Source organism: Metopolophium dirhodum, chromosome 3, assembly GCF_019925205.1.
Source record: "Metopolophium dirhodum isolate CAU chromosome 3, ASM1992520v1, whole genome shotgun sequence".
NCBI classification, from domain to species: Eukaryota; Metazoa; Arthropoda; class Insecta; order Hemiptera; family Aphididae; genus Metopolophium; species Metopolophium dirhodum.
Window position 1 is genome coordinate 19,256,133 of NC_083562.1, and position 16,061 is coordinate 19,272,193.

General features: G+C 26.4%; 3 protein-coding genes across 3 annotated transcripts; 2 read left to right on the forward strand and 1 right to left on the reverse strand.

Moving 5' to 3' along the window:
* LOC132941539 (U6 snRNA-associated Sm-like protein LSm7) lies at positions 1-935 on the reverse strand. Its single transcript, XM_061009637.1, has 2 exons — positions 778-935; positions 1-692 (listed from the first exon to the last, which is right to left on the reverse strand). Exons 1-2 carry the CDS (start codon positions 843-845, stop codon positions 437-439), a joined length of 324 nt encoding a protein of 107 aa, XP_060865620.1. The 5' UTR covers positions 846-935; the 3' UTR covers positions 1-436.
* Positions 936-1,067: 132 nt separating this feature from the next.
* On the forward strand, positions 1,068-4,282 carry LOC132941537 (probable ATP-dependent RNA helicase pitchoune). Its single transcript, XM_061009636.1, is given in 7 exon segments — positions 1,068-1,218; positions 1,283-1,699; positions 2,924-3,088; positions 3,156-3,457; positions 3,519-3,671; positions 3,741-3,842; positions 3,844-4,282. Coding segments are annotated over 7 exon segments (1,536 nt in total). The 5' UTR covers positions 1,068-1,199; the 3' UTR covers positions 4,222-4,282.
* Positions 4,283-6,070: 1,788 nt separating this feature from the next.
* LOC132941568 (Fanconi anemia group D2 protein) lies at positions 6,071-15,073 on the forward strand. The gene is made up of 24 exons (XM_061009677.1): positions 6,071-6,980; positions 7,048-7,205; positions 7,267-7,400; positions 7,483-7,695; positions 7,790-7,982; positions 8,058-8,251; positions 8,380-8,533; positions 8,633-8,730; positions 8,813-8,981; positions 9,062-9,234; positions 9,315-9,460; positions 9,524-9,630; positions 9,692-9,765; positions 10,913-11,297; positions 11,356-11,498; positions 11,558-11,810; positions 12,450-12,695; positions 12,756-12,915; positions 13,506-13,721; positions 13,787-14,012; positions 14,071-14,260; positions 14,327-14,476; positions 14,570-14,737; positions 14,821-15,073. Exons 1-24 carry the CDS (start codon positions 6,641-6,643, stop codon positions 14,968-14,970), a joined length of 4,440 nt encoding a protein of 1,479 aa, XP_060865660.1. The 5' UTR covers positions 6,071-6,640; the 3' UTR covers positions 14,971-15,073.
* Positions 15,074-16,061: the final 988 nt, after the last annotated feature.

Below are 16,061 nucleotides of genomic sequence, written 5' to 3' on the forward strand. Positions count from 1 at the left end.
TTACTTGATATTATACAAAACTGTTTATTTTTCTATACATAATCATGATCCATTGTATGTACAATAAATATTATAATTATTAATTAATCAATGAGAAGTCGAGTTTTTAAATAAACAGATATTCATAATATAATGATATTAATATATTCATACATGTTTTGATTTTAAAATTAATGAATGATAAAAACATTGTTTTTAAAGGTAGATTTATATTTAATTTACAGAAATAGGTATAATATTTTAAGTATGTTACATAACTTTCTTTGAGATTTTTAATTTGTAATATAAAAAAGTAAATTTAGAAAAACAAAATGGAAATTGATCAAACAAAAAGGCTTAACCTTAACGGCTAAGCTTCTATGAACATTTGATAAATGCTCATAAAAACCTAGCTACATAATTATTATTAGTTAATCATTAAATATAGTTTAAACATCTAGTCTTGTTGTACAAAAGGATTGGCGATTGCTTCCATACCATCAACAGGACAAATTAGTACGATTGATGTGCCTCGACAAACAACTAAACCTAATGTTCTCGTATCTTCTGTTAGTTTCATAGGTTCATCAGGATCTCGTAAATACTCTAGAGTATTATCCAATACGAGATTTACTAATGGATCAAATCCTTTCAAAATACCCGACACTTCTCGACCTCCTGAAAATTTAACCCTAATGGCTTTTTCTAAGTACCTAAAAACGCAAAAAAAATATATTATAATCTCGGTATGTTAGTTGTAATATTCATGCAATTCAATTTTATTTATGCTCCACTAACCTTGTTAAATCTAAAATACTCTCCTTTTTCTTTTTCTCGGGAGCTGAAGTTGCATCTTTTCCACTCATTTTAAATACTTTGAGTTCGTTGTCGCCTGTCGGTATTCAAAAATGAATATTTGTTTAAATCTCTAGTAAATAATATCATAATCATAATTATTCATTATTATCAAACATGTTTATACTTTATAAACATAACCCCAATAATTGTATTTGTAACCGGTAAACAGAATTTCTGATTCTACCGGTGTAACCACTTATTTATACCACGCTTCATGTGTGATTTGTAGACTTGTAGTTTGTACACATAACCTAAAACTAATCATTTAAAAATTATAGTAATAAATATTAAAATACTATTTACTTCGTAGTTTTATATTGTGGTGGTTTTAATGGTTTTAATGGTTTTATTAAATTGACAAAATGAGTGACGACGAAAAAAGTAATTATTTAAAATATAATCTAGTTCGAGACTAAGTGATTTTTATAATTTTTTTCATTCACAGCACTTCCAGGTCCTAGCCTGGAGTTGAAAATAATGGCTGAAGATAGAAAATTTTCCAGTCTAGAAGGCCATGTATGTGAAAACACATTAAAAGGTATAGCAGACATGGGATTTACAGTGATGACTGAAATTCAAGCCAAAACTATACCTCCATTGTTGGAGGGACGTGATTTAGTCGGAGCCGCAAAAACTGGCAGTGGAAAAACATTGGCCTTTTTAATACCAGCTGTAGAATTGATTTACAAGCTGAAGTTCATGCCCAGAAATGGAACTGGTTGTATAATTATATCTCCTACCAGAGAGTTATCTATGCAGACGTATGGTGTGTTAAAAGAATTGATGAAACACCATCATCATACATACGGTCTCATGATGGGAGGTGCAAATAGACAAACTGAAGCTACAAAATTGTCCAAAGGTAATTTTTTTGCAATATTTATTATATTAATAATAAATACAAATTTGAAATTTTATCAAAAAAACAATCATTTGGGTACTTCTGAATTATTTTGACTACCAAAATGTATTGATTAAAATAATATATAAGTACTTGTATTTTTGATATTTAATCAACATTCAGTTATACATTTATTAGGTAGTAAAAAAAATGTATAAAAAGTTAAAAAAGATTTTAAAATTTTAAACAAAAATTAACACTTGCTATGTATTATATTTGTGTAAACTTTGTTGTAACGCTGAAACAATTGGAGTTTATAAAAAAAAATAAAAATATCAGTGTACGACTTGCTCTTGTTTATGAAAAAATGCTAGAAGATGCTGATGAAAATCAAAAAAGTTTATTCGTAACGTGGACCAAATTGTAGTGCATTTAATAACTAGGTACATGACGCCAATTGGAGTTTTCAGCATATGTAAACTATGTAAAATGACACCATTTGGCTTCACCCGCAATGAACATATTAAAATACCTCAAAAGAATTCAGTTAATAATTTTAATATCCATTAGAATACTAGAAAATGGATAATTTTCCAAGTTTTGTCGCTAAACAAATTCAGTCAGATAGGATTTAGATGATGGCAAGCAGTTAAATAAATAGATTCCTATACAAGGTAGTCGTGATAACCCAGAAATACCACCATTTATGCATTTGCCACACTCGCAGATTTCTCACTTCCATCAACTTATTTAAAAGAATTCCAGAAATCTATTTGTTTTCTCTGAACCATACAAAACAGCAAATTTAATATAAACAACTAAGGCCCGATTTCACCAACACAGTTAATCACGGTTAACGCTTAATCGGCTGATAACAGATATTTAACCAGCCAAATTTGGCCGATTAAAACTCCGGTTAACTTTAACTGTGATTAACTGTGTTGGTGAAATCGGCCCTAAGAGTAAACTATCAAACATTATGTTTCTAATAGCATTTCTATTTTTAGATTTTGAGTGAAGTGATGAATGTATTGATTTTATTATGATATGTGTTATTTTTTATGTAAAGACACTTTCCAGTACAAATATGTAATGATCATCAATATTTAGAGTGAGGTTTCTGGGAGCAAATTAGGTCTATAGTTGGTTCTATAACTATGATTACTTCCTAAATGTCTGATATCACATATTTTAAAAACTTAAAATTCATAATTCATTCATGAAAAAAAATTATTTTATTTTTAGGTATAAATCTAGTTGTTGCCACTCCTGGAAGATTATTAGATCACTTACAAAATTCTCCTGATTTTCTTTACAAAAATCTTCAATGTCTCATTATTGATGAAGCTGATCGTATTTTGGATATTGGATTTGAAGAAGAAATAAAACAAATAATAAATTTATTACCTAGTAAGGTTTTTATAATCAAATATTGATTTTTATTTATTTATCATAATTTTAATTGAAATGTGTTTAGAGCGGAGACAAACAATGCTATTTAGTGCCACTAAAACACCTAAAACCGATGCATTGACTACATTTGCATTGAAGAAAGAACCCATTTATATTGGAGTAGATGACAGTAAAGAAGAAGCGACAGTTGACGGTTTAGAACAAGGATATGTTATATGTCCATCTGAAAAACGATTCTTATTGTTGTTTACATTTTTGAAAAAAAACAGAAAGAAGAAAGTTATGGTATTCTTTAGCTCATGTTTGGCAGTAAAATATTTTCATGAACTATTAAACTATATAGATTTGCCTGTTATGTGCATACACGTAAGATTTTGTATTCAGTTTATTATTGAGTATGTACTAACTTTATTTGATTGTGATATAGGGTAAACAAAAACAAGAAAGGCGGACCACTACATTTTTCCAGTTTTGTAATGCCGAAACTGGCATATTGTTATGTACTGATGTTGCAGCCAGGGGATTAGATATTCCGTTAGTTGATTGGATTGTTCAGTATGATCCCCCTGATGATCCCAAAGTTTGTATATTTAATTGAATATAATATGTATAATAAACAAGTTGCTAAATTATTATTATACATTTTTAGGAATATATTCATCGAGTAGGGCGTACAGCTCGAGGTGAAGGTAGCAGTGGACATGCTTTATTAATTTTACGTCCTGAAGAATTAGGATTTCTACAATATTTAAAAAAAAGCAAAAGTACCATTAAATGAATTTGATTTCTCATGGAATAAAATTTCGGATATACAACTACAACTTGAAAAACTCGTAGCTAAAAATTATTTCTTGCACATCTCTGCAAAAGAAGCATTTAAGTCATATGTTCGTGCTTATGATTCACATCATCTAAAACAAATATTTGATGTTGGCACTTTGGATATCACAAAAGTTGCAGCTTCATTTGGATTTACTACACCTCCGGCTGTAGAACTAAATGCAAAAGCAGTTAGACCTAGAAAACGACATGGTGGAGGTGGTCTGGGAAAATTCAATAATATGAATAAAAGTGATAAAAAAGTATTTAAATTTGTACAACCTCCAGAAAAAAAGAAAAAAAATAAATAAATGATTAATATTGATTTTTTAATGTACGCTATTATTTTTATTAAAATTTGTTTGTACTATATATTTTATATTTTATTAATGTAAACTCTCATATAGGGCTCAAATATAATACATAATTATTAAAATGTAATAGTTATGAAATATAAAAATTGAACTATAGGTAAGTTGCAATAAATGTAAATTATGAGCGTCACTCGAGGGATGAAAAAATAATTACGTCAAATTCTAATATTTTGTTTTAAGTTTACTCGTGGGATGAGAAGATCAATATTTTGCCTTAATTTACAGCCAATGAAAATCAGACTATATATTAACGATTATCAAAATATAAGGAACCTTCTGTTCAATTTGATGGTTTTTACCAAAGAAAAATTTCAAATGTCTATTAATAACTGAAAACATCTGGGAATATTTTGAAAATTGTATCACGTATAGAAAATAATAATAAATAAATTTGAGAAAAATATCAAGTACCTACCACAGTTACTAACAGTTATTAGTTTTTGAATAACGATATAATAATAAAATTGTTGTATAAGAATTTGATAATTTACGAGCGATAAGTGAATATCTAATGTCCAGCTTCAAAAGCTCATAAAAATTAATTTGACTTTCCGGTAAACTTTTTTTTTATATGAAATATACAATCTGTACCATCTTATACAATGGTATTACCTATATCATTGAATTCAAATTTAACACCATCCATTACAGTGACCCACTTATCTACAGTACATCAGAGCGACATCCACTTACCTACTTTTTATGTATCAAAATACTTAGAAAAATATTCTGCTTTGAAATATGAAATTAAAACTCTGTTGTCATTCAAAAAAGAAATAAAGATAAAAAATATTTTCAAAAACAGGAACACTTTTTGAAATAATAAGTGTTTCATGATCAAAGAATCCCCTTGTATCGACTAATATTTTATATTTATATATGGAATTATAATATTTGTAAACAATACGTAAGTTCAAGGAACAGTTAGGAATTGCATAGAATATTGACTTTTTCAAATCTACCTTTGGCCCAACAATAAAAAAATGAGTCCGGAATTCTTGTTTTACTTTTTTCTAAATGGTCTTTTAGCCCGAATAGAGTTTTATATCCAGAGGCGTAGGATTCTAGGTTGTTTTCATGGCAGTATCCACAATATCTGCCATCTGGGTGAATTTACTGACGACGGTAATGGCCAAAATGGATAAAATAAAAAAAAAACGAAATAAGTTATAAAGGGTGTCTTGCTCTCTTGTCACGTATGAAGTACGCAAGGTAATTATAATATTATTATATTATATTTTAATTATAACATAATACGTATTATAATTAATTACCTTGGTGGTACCACTTACAAGTTATAATTTACAACGTTTTTTCTATACAATATTTTATTATTTTTGTCATAAAATTGTATAATCTCACGATGTAGAGAATCTTCCCTGTAGACAAGAATACTAATTATTAATGAATAATGATCTTCATCTTGTCAATTGGATCTAATTTGTCATGATCTTCTCTAGATCATGCCACTCATGACTAAATTAATTAATTTAGTCATGTATAGGTAAAAAGCGACAAAAAAATAGGATAAAATTAAATAGTGAGTATTTACTGAACTCTGAAGACTCAACAAAGTCATGATGTCACAATAAGATAGCATAAATAATAATATTAATTGCCAACACGACATAGGTATTTTAGACTGTTGTGTTTTCAGAATATTCTGTTGTGTTTTGTTTTATCTTTATCTACATTATGCCGAGATAGCCGAGATAAACGCAACAACCCGCCATTTTCATGTTATCATTTTGAGTTTAACTTGACAAATGACAATGTGTGTTGACTATATTCATTTAGTAAGTTATAGTAATGTTACAGTCGTGTCACAGAATTCTGTGGTTGTATTTCTTTATAATATCTTTAGTATCGTAGGTAATTAACTATTTTTATCGTAGGCACGGTCATGTCAATTTAGATATATTTTGTCTTGATTGTATCAAAATACTGCATAGTGGTCACTATATACCAGTTACAACAACTGTCAGCTGCGACAACTTACTGGTCAGTGGATACTTATGTCTCACGAAAAAGACGTTTAATACTTTAATTTCGGATTTTGATATTCTGCGCCTGTATTATATATTTTTATTTTCCGTTAGGTTGTATATTTTGTACACTACATTTTAGTTAATTCAACTCTTTGTTGTATCGATCTGTGATAAATCGTAATACATTAATTGTACGTGGTGGATATTCATTTATGACAGTGGATTATTAAATTATTTATACTTTTATAGTTTGCTTTTTTCTAATTAATTTTGTTCAGGTAGTTGTATTTGTTTTATACCAACATTTGTTACTGCAGTAATCCGTCGAATAATCCAAACCTAGATTTTTTACTGATTAATAAATAATTATGTATAAAAGAAAGTTTCCAAAAACTGTGGTTGAAAATACTTCGTCACAGTTGCACAAAAAGTCTACAAATTCTTCTCTGAATGGCAGTACACCAAGTACGTCTATTACGTGCACTAGCACTAGTTTGGACAACGAATCGCCAGAATCGCCATCAATACTGGAAGAATTTGATCATTTTCCTGTTGTAAATAATATAAATTCTACGGATGATAATAGTGTTGACAATATGACAGATTGTTCACAACCTTTGTTTAATGACAACGAAGATGTTTATTCTTTTTTAAAACAAACATTCATGAGTTGTGGTTTACATTTAAAATGTGATCAAAATATATTGTGTAAGTAAATTACAAACCATATACCTACCTATAACACATTATACTAAAGATATTAATTTCTTTTTAGCTGTTAAAGAGTATAAATTCCTGCAAAATATTAAGTCCAAATTATCTAATGATTCTGAAGAAATTGGTGAAATTGATGTTGCAAATAAATTTTTCAAAGAGTTTGAAGCATATCACAATGATAAAATAAATCTTAAAGCTGCTCTTTCGCCTTATAAAGTAAGCTTTGGAATACTTTTTTGGAATTATTAATTCGTAACAAAATATATTATTTATTTAGACTGTTCCAGAAAATAAATTTCAACAACAAAGAGATACTCTAGCTCGTCTTTTACTCCAAGTGCCCCAAATTCAATCAAATATGATTGATTTTTTGTTCGATAAAATGGCAGAAATAAATTTAGAAGATACAACGTAAATTACTTAAGCTATTATATTATTGTTTATTTAATTAATTATCAATAACTATTAGTTTTATTTATACTTTGAATTTTAGGGATAATTCACTTTTACCAGTACAAAAATGGGTCCGGTTATTGATTAGACCATTTAAGTATTTATATACTGTCTTAGATTTGAGAAAAACTTGCAATAAATTATTTGACAGTCTGTATGTGATGTCTGATATTGATATAAAAAGGGAACTTATTTTATCAATTCCAGATATAGTACTTGATAGTGAGGATCATGATGCACTTGAAGAGTTATGGTAAAAATAATAATGATAAATCATTAAATAATTGGTTTTAATAATATTCAAATTTAAAAGTAATTTGATTGTTTTATAACCTATTTTATTTTAGTAAGCTTCTTAGAAATGACAAAGAATTAATGGCTACTATTTTGGAGACTATTAATCAATTAAACATCAGCAAAGACGAATTATCATTAATTCAAATGGATATGATACCTGTTATTCATCATACTCCACCAGATATACTACCAGCATTAGTTAGATTTTTAATTAAAGTATATGATCGTGCTGTAGCTGAAAGAGTAAGTATTACATTTATATAATTATATGCAACTATTAAATATAACTCAATTCAATTTTTAATATTTAAATGGCAGATTGTGAATGGTTTAAGATCAGAACTTGCCTTTCCAACATCAGACAGCATTTCACAAATTTCAACAACTGATAATTTGTTAAGCATACAACTTATCATTTTCAATTGTATTCATGATAGGTTTTTGTCATGCAAATTATTATTGGAGGTTTGGATGAAGACAATAAGTCAAATACAATCCCATGTAGAACACATGTAAATTAATTACAATATTAAATCTATTCAATCTGAAAATTTGCTTTTAAATCAACATAATTACGAGTGTTATTTAGAAGTATTTTTAAAATTGTATTTATCATATAAGTAACTTAATTATATTTTAGACCCTTAGATGTTGTTATCATGTTTTTGGCATATTCAGCATCTTTTAATGTTCACTCAATGAAAAGTACTGTTTTGTCAATTTTTAAAGAACGTTTAAAGAATGGATTTATTCGTTCAGAAATTATGGTGAAGACTTTCCAAACATTTACTCCGGTTGGTAATTTATGAGTTTATGATATTATTATGATAGAATAATAAAAGTTTGAGTTAATTTGAATGTATTATTTTTCATATTTTTTATTATACTTAAAGGTATTCAAACAATATTTTGAAATGTTTATTGATTTATTTTCCAATCTTCTTAAAGCTACTGACTATGTTTCAATTGAAGTTGTATCTAGCATGATCGTGTAAGTATTTATGCGCTTAAGAAGAAGTAAATACATAAACAGATTTATTCATCTAAAGTTAATTAACTATTTACATTTTCAGTAACTGTTTCAATAATATTGATCAATGTTGGTGTAAATGGATTGTGGATGAACTTCTTGTTCTGTTGGGTACAGGGAACAAGTTGACTATCGAAAATGTATTAAATATACTTACTGAATTAACTGAAAAAAGGATTGACAAAGTTCAACCTTTAGCTACTCGTTTAATGGTAAATATTATTTATATAGTATAATAAAAATCATAATAGTTTTAATGTAAATACTAATTTGTATTTTATCCACTATACAGTATGTTTTCATGAATAAAGTTCATGATTTTTCCTCTAAAGACATAGCTCAAGTTTTAGACATGTTGTGTAAAATTGCCTATTCTGAAGGCCCTGATGGAATTAATAACTGTTCAGTGTTCCAAGATGAGATAAATATATTTGTACAAAAGGAACTTTGTTCCCTTAACATTGTGTAAATTATTTTTTTTTCTATCTTACTCTATTTTTTTTATTATGAATGAAAATTATTTTCTTTTAAATTTGTTATTTAAGATCTCAAAGAGTTGGAATCATTGGTGCAGTTATGTTGATAAAACACATAGTTCTATTGACTTCTGATGAAGAAAGTATCTCAATTGATAAGTCTAACGATGATATTTTACTAACTAAAAAAGCAAAAGAAGCTTATTCCCTTATAGGTAATTTATTATATTAGGTTAAGTTTAATTTTGAAATTTCAATACCATCATTTTTTTTTATAGAATTATTAGTAACCAGAACCCAATCAGATACAGATTCTCAAATTTTGTTTTTTGACCAATTTTCACTTATGCTGTTTCATGGACTTCCCCTTGATAAAACTTTCATGGTAATTAATTTTAATTGCTGACTAAAACAACTAATCAATAAATTGTTGGCTGTTTTTTTAGTATGCTGTATCTTCAGTTATGAAAAAAAATTTTCAATATAGTTTTTTAATTGCGGCTAATGATTTTAATAATGAGTAAGTATTAAATTTAGACATTATATGTATAAATATTATATAATATGAAATGTAGACATTTATTTTATTTAGTACAATATTCATATTAACGTATATATTACACAGTATGTCCCAAAAGTCCCATATCACCCTTGTATCTATTTGTCAGATCAATATATTTAATCACTGTTTTTTTTTTCAATAATAAGTATAAAAATTCTAATGAATAGCATAAAAATCAAATTATTTTTTCAAAAAAAAAATGTATGCAATTAGTTTTTTTTCAAATTTCATGACAGCAATTTTCGTAGTCATATTTTTTAATACAGTTAAAAAAATTGAAATTGAGTGAAAAATCAACCCAAGTAAAAATAAATTAAGTTGTTGACTTCATAAGAATAATAGTTAAGTAATTATGTTAGCAAAACACAAATCGCATGATTCAATCAATCTTGAGATTTTTTTATGACAATACCTATTTTGTTTTAAAATTTAAATAATGATTTATACATTCTCAGTTCATGATTATGTTGAAATGTTAAAATTGTACTCCCACAATAATGTAAGTTGCAGACAATCTGCAAAGATATTGAATTGTGTATTCAGATCGCCAAAAACCAAACATACTATGTTATATTCTCCTCAAATTATAATGTTGCATTATCTCCATCAATAATTAGATATTTAAAGATTCTCATAAAAAATCTGAATTCCAATCAATATTGATTAAATCATGTGGTTCTTGTTTTGCTAACAGAACTAATATTCTTATGAAGTCAATAATTTAATTTTCTTTAATTTGGTTGATTTTTACTCAATAATCAATAAATAAATAAATATTGCTTAAATATATTTATATTATATAATTTTTTATACTGTTTCAAAAGATGAACAAAAAATTGTCCATCTTAAAATTGAATGTTATGCCATTAATTAGAATTTTCAGTACTTATTGCTGTGAAAAACTGAATTTAAATATACTGATTTTCAATGGAAATACTTAGGATGATACAAGATTTTTGGAACACTTCTAAACATGTAAATGCAAATGTATAGTTAATATTATTATATATTTGTTATTTATAAATGTATTTTAGAAAACTGTTATTTCTTTATTGGTTATAACTAAAATTATTGCATTCAGCTAATATTAAATTTAATTTAATAGGAACTGTTTTGTCGATTGTTCTTTAACATTTTGTCTTGATAAAGAACTTGATGAGATTATTGCTGTCAATTTATGTCCTAAAGTCTTTGGTGAAATTAAGAAAAATGATAATGCAATAGTTATGGGATTACAAAGTTGTCATTCAAACGCTCTAACATCAATGTTTCGTTTAGTCAGAGGTTTGGAACGTGAAGATTTAACTGAAATTGATGCTTTACTAGGATGTCCACTTGTAATGCCTACTAGTAAAACCATCGATGAATTTGAAATGTTATCCCCAGAACAACAAAGCGTTGTAATTCATACACTTTTTGATGCTGTTAATTGGTTTCATGAAGTCATTAATTGTTTTTCTTATCTGATTAAACAAAAAAATGGAGACAAAGTAAATTAATCTAAATATTAACTTGATCATGAATATTAATTATTAATTTTTTTTTAAGGTACTTATTAGATTGAGAACTATAATATATTTGATTAAGACAATAAAAAAATGTTTATCAGTAATGTATGAACCGGAATACATTCCACCATTGTGTTATTATGGATTGAATGTAGAAAAGCCAAACTTTATTAAGAATAAAAAGTATTGTAAAAAAAATTTATAAAAGTTATTAATAATTACAAAAATAATTATTTGTTTAGAAAGTCATTAAAATCAAAGAAGAAGAATACTAATGCAAAAGGAAAGAAAACAGTAAAAGAAAAAAAAAATGTTTCTCTCGAATCAACCAATTCATCAAATTTTAATGTTACAAATGTAGTAGAAGATGAAAATGATGATGTTTTGGAAAATGAAGTAGATCTTAGTATTTATCAAAATTATTTCCGTGAGCTGGATATTGATACTTGGCTTATACTGACACAAAAGTTTGTTGTCAATCCTGACCCTGAACAGGTTTGTGAAAAAAAAATAAAAAATTTGAAATATGTCGGTATTAAATTTAAGTAGGTAAAATCATTTATTAGAAGAAAAAATTAGGTACAGTATAACATAACTACATATTACGTTGTTATATTTTAATCAAAATTAGATCAGTACCGAGCATTGTCTGAGCTTCTAACTTGTGTGTTGTGTCTTGTTTTTTGTTTAGCGTTATCTAACCGTCGCTGACAAAACTCATTGCCACCTGATACTGATCACATTTTGAATTAAGTGTATTAAATATATTACATGATTTAGTCGGCTTCTCGAAATATCAGGTAGCCAAATGCTATTTATTTTGGTGATATTAATAACTGTTCCATGATTACAATATCACATTAAATATTAGCAGTGTTACATATATAATTTATATATAATACTATTATATTTATAATGACTACAATTGGATATTGAAATTTATAAACTAATGAATAGTAATAAAATATAATTGTAATAGTGATTGTGGGTGGGTTAATGTGTTTACGGATAAGAACGAAGGAGAGATTGTTGCAATTTTTTTTAAACCTTGGCAAGAAGTGTATTTAGAACTTTTTTTTTACTTAGCTAGCTTGTTATTTAGGATTACAATATTTGTATTTGATTTATTTTTAGAATGAAGAGTTTACACCTGAGTTAGGACCTTCAGAGTTACGTTATTTAATGGAAGATGTGTTACAAAAGTTGGAGCATGTTGTTTTTAAAAACAAAAAAACAAGTCCATTGGTTAAAATTAAATCCAAAGATACTATCGGATTTAGTAGTGTTTCTTTAGTACCTACCAAAACAATACTCAGAAATTTTATTAAGCTTCTTCCATACTTGTTTACTGATTTAGAAATTCTTTCAGAATTCTTTAAGGTATGTAACTAAAGTTGAATATGATATGAAAATAAATAGTTATAAAAATTTATTTTTCAGAACTTATTGATGTTAAACGACAATATACTAGATGCCCCTGGAATGTTTATGCCTGAGTCTTATGACATGAAACATTGTGTTGGATTAATTCTGAAGTCTCTAGTGATATTATTCCAATGGAATGATTTTGAATCTTCCAATACAGATGATCTTTTTAAAAGTAAGATAATTTTATAATAATATTTAAAGACACTTAAGATAATTAATAAGATACAAAAAACCAGGATACCAAAGTTAACACTATAAAACTTTTATAGAAGTGCATGTGTATTTATAGTAAAAATTAAATAATATTATTGTAATTTATGATTTTTGAGATCTATGTTTTGTTTTAGTATAATTAGACACTACTATATATGTTGCACACAAATTAAAATTGTGATTTATGTCATATTTCATGCTATATATTAAAAGAATATACAAATACAAAATAACATTTCATAATAAATTAGATTCTTTTACTGTTAAAAAACTTTACAATTATAGCTATAAATCTAATACACTTGAACAGTTGGGTTTTACATTTTTAAATTATGTGTACTTAATGTTTACATTTTATATAGTATACATATTTATGACTAGAAATAAATTGTGATTTGGGCCTAATTTAAAATGAGTTTATCATAATTGTAAGTTATTTAATGTTCCTTAATTATAAACCCTTAAGTCACTGTATTTAATAAAAAATAAACTACTGCTTCAATTCTTTATTTATGCATATAGTAAAGTTATATTCCAAAATTATTTTAGATGCCTTGAAGAAAATAACAAACAGAACTGATTTGAGTAGCCAGAGTACGCAATTTAAACGTCCGTTATGCAAAAAGGGATTGATCTCAGATAAAATTAAGTATCTAAAAGAGTTTCAAAATGTTGTACTTCATTTAGATGCTGCTGTTAGCTTAGTCAACATTATACAAATTTTGAAAAGTTATTCTGATGAACCAGAGAACGATGTTATTTTAAGTAATTAATAATATTATATTTTAGACTTCTTTTATTTTTATTTATTGTTATACTAATTTTTCCAGGAGATACTTGTTGGAATTTTCTAACTCGACAATGGTACTCAATGAATGGCTTAGAAGAAAACGGTCCAAAATACAATGATCAAATTAAATTTTTACTTGAGATCTATTTGCAATGTCATACTGATAAACTAAAAAAGTTGGTAGAAATGGTTGATTGGTTAGAAGAAGAAGTTTTAGTTATGGAATCAAAGACTGATAAACTAAAAACCTTGCCAACAATTAAAAAGTAAGTTTATATAATCAAAAACTAATGTATTATCCTAAACTACTTTATTTGTATTTAGAATAAATTTCAAGATTTTAATTAAAGTTATACTTAACTCTTTGCTGGAATCTGTTAAAAATGACTTGAAAACTGCTGAAAGTGAGATAGACCGCCTGATTATTTGGCAGTCAGCAATTTATGTGATGGAAAAAATAGTACAAACAATAAAAAAACAGGATTCGAGAGATAACCTTCTAATATTTGTCAAAGTAACATACATAACGATGAATAGAATAATGTTTTTTTACGCTAATAAATTTTTGTTTAAATTTCAGGGTTCTATATTACTGTTAAAATTATTCTTAGCTGAAGGAATGACTGTATGTCAAAATTTATTTAAAATTCGTACTAAAGAAGTGTCAAAGGTTTTAAAAAATCTTCAAGTTATCACAAGATACATACAAAATATTTGCAATTATACAAAAGTTAGATTTTACATTAAACAAAATATTGATACAGCCTTTTTACAGATTACAAATACAGATTTGTTGATACAGCCATATTGTTATTAATTTCAGGTGGTTAAAGATAATGCACTGAGTAATTGTTTACCAAACATAAGAGGTATTTTAGAAGCTCTGATATTAAAAGTGAAAAATGTAATTGTCATGAATGGTTGTACTGATGCATTGTTTATGGGAATTATGAAAAACATGGACATCAAAGGAGATGAAATAATGTCACAGGTATACTTATTGTCAGCTTTGTTTATAATATATTAATAAGTATATTCATGATGATTATTCTTAAATATTATTATACATTTTAGAATGATAGCTCAAATGATAGTGATGATGATGAAGAAGATGATGAAGACAAAACTGAATCAAATGATTTAATTCAACTACTAAGCAATGATAAGTCTTCAAATGATGATGATGATGATGAAGATTCTGATAATAATTCATCAATATTGTAATTTATTCATATTTTTTAATATTTTAATTATGTTAAGATTTTTTCTATATTATGTATAAATGTAATATATAATTTTCTTAAAATAAAATAATTGCAGTTTCTAAATAAATATTTGATCAATCGTCTTCTTCTTTCCATTCACCCTTCACTCCCAACAAAATGTTTGATCAATAATTAAGTAAAATAATTGTATTCTGGGTATCAGTATTTATTTTAAAAATGTCCTGTGAAAAATCTCAAAAAACCTAGTAAGTAATTAAAATTATATATATATTTCTTTGGCTTTATTTTTAATGGTGTTTTTTTCATAATTTAGTGACATTATATGTAAAGAACGTTTGAAATCATCCAAACGTAAATATCTAGATCTAATTTTTAAAGAAATTGATGATTTAGTGTTAAATCAAAACTCTGCCATTGAAGGGGTAAGATTTCATACTTTTTTTGAAGACCGATTTCCATATGATGATTTTAAACTCAACTCATTGCCAGACAAACAACATGCAAGGCTAAGAAACATGTTTTATGACCGAAAACCTTTTGCATAACAATTATCAGACAGAAACTGAATAGTAGTTAGTAGTACCTACTATGTATGATTATTATCAATTAATTCCAGGTAAAACTAAATCTCAAACATCGAATAAAAAATAAAAATCCTTAAATATACGACTACATAATACCTACATCCCAGGTGGGGGTCAAAATGTATTATTGTGTATTATTTACAATAATACGAAATATTAAATAATGTTTAACATTTTGAATAAATAAGTAAAAAACGTAATTCCTAGTTTTATCTCAATTTCATTATCAAAGAAATTTCATTACAAAAGCTTCAGTTGAATGAAGTTTCTCTAATATTAAGTGTATAAAAATCTACAGAGAATAAAGATTAAACTATTGAAAATAGACAGAATGGGCTAGCACTAATAAACATACATGTCTACATAGACTATAGAGATATACATTTAGACATTGAATCTATAATATACTAGATGTTTTTGCCAAGAATGATGAAAGACAAAAGTAGTTTGAATTTTAAATTATAATTAACTAATAATATAGTTTAAAAAAAATAATTTTAAACTG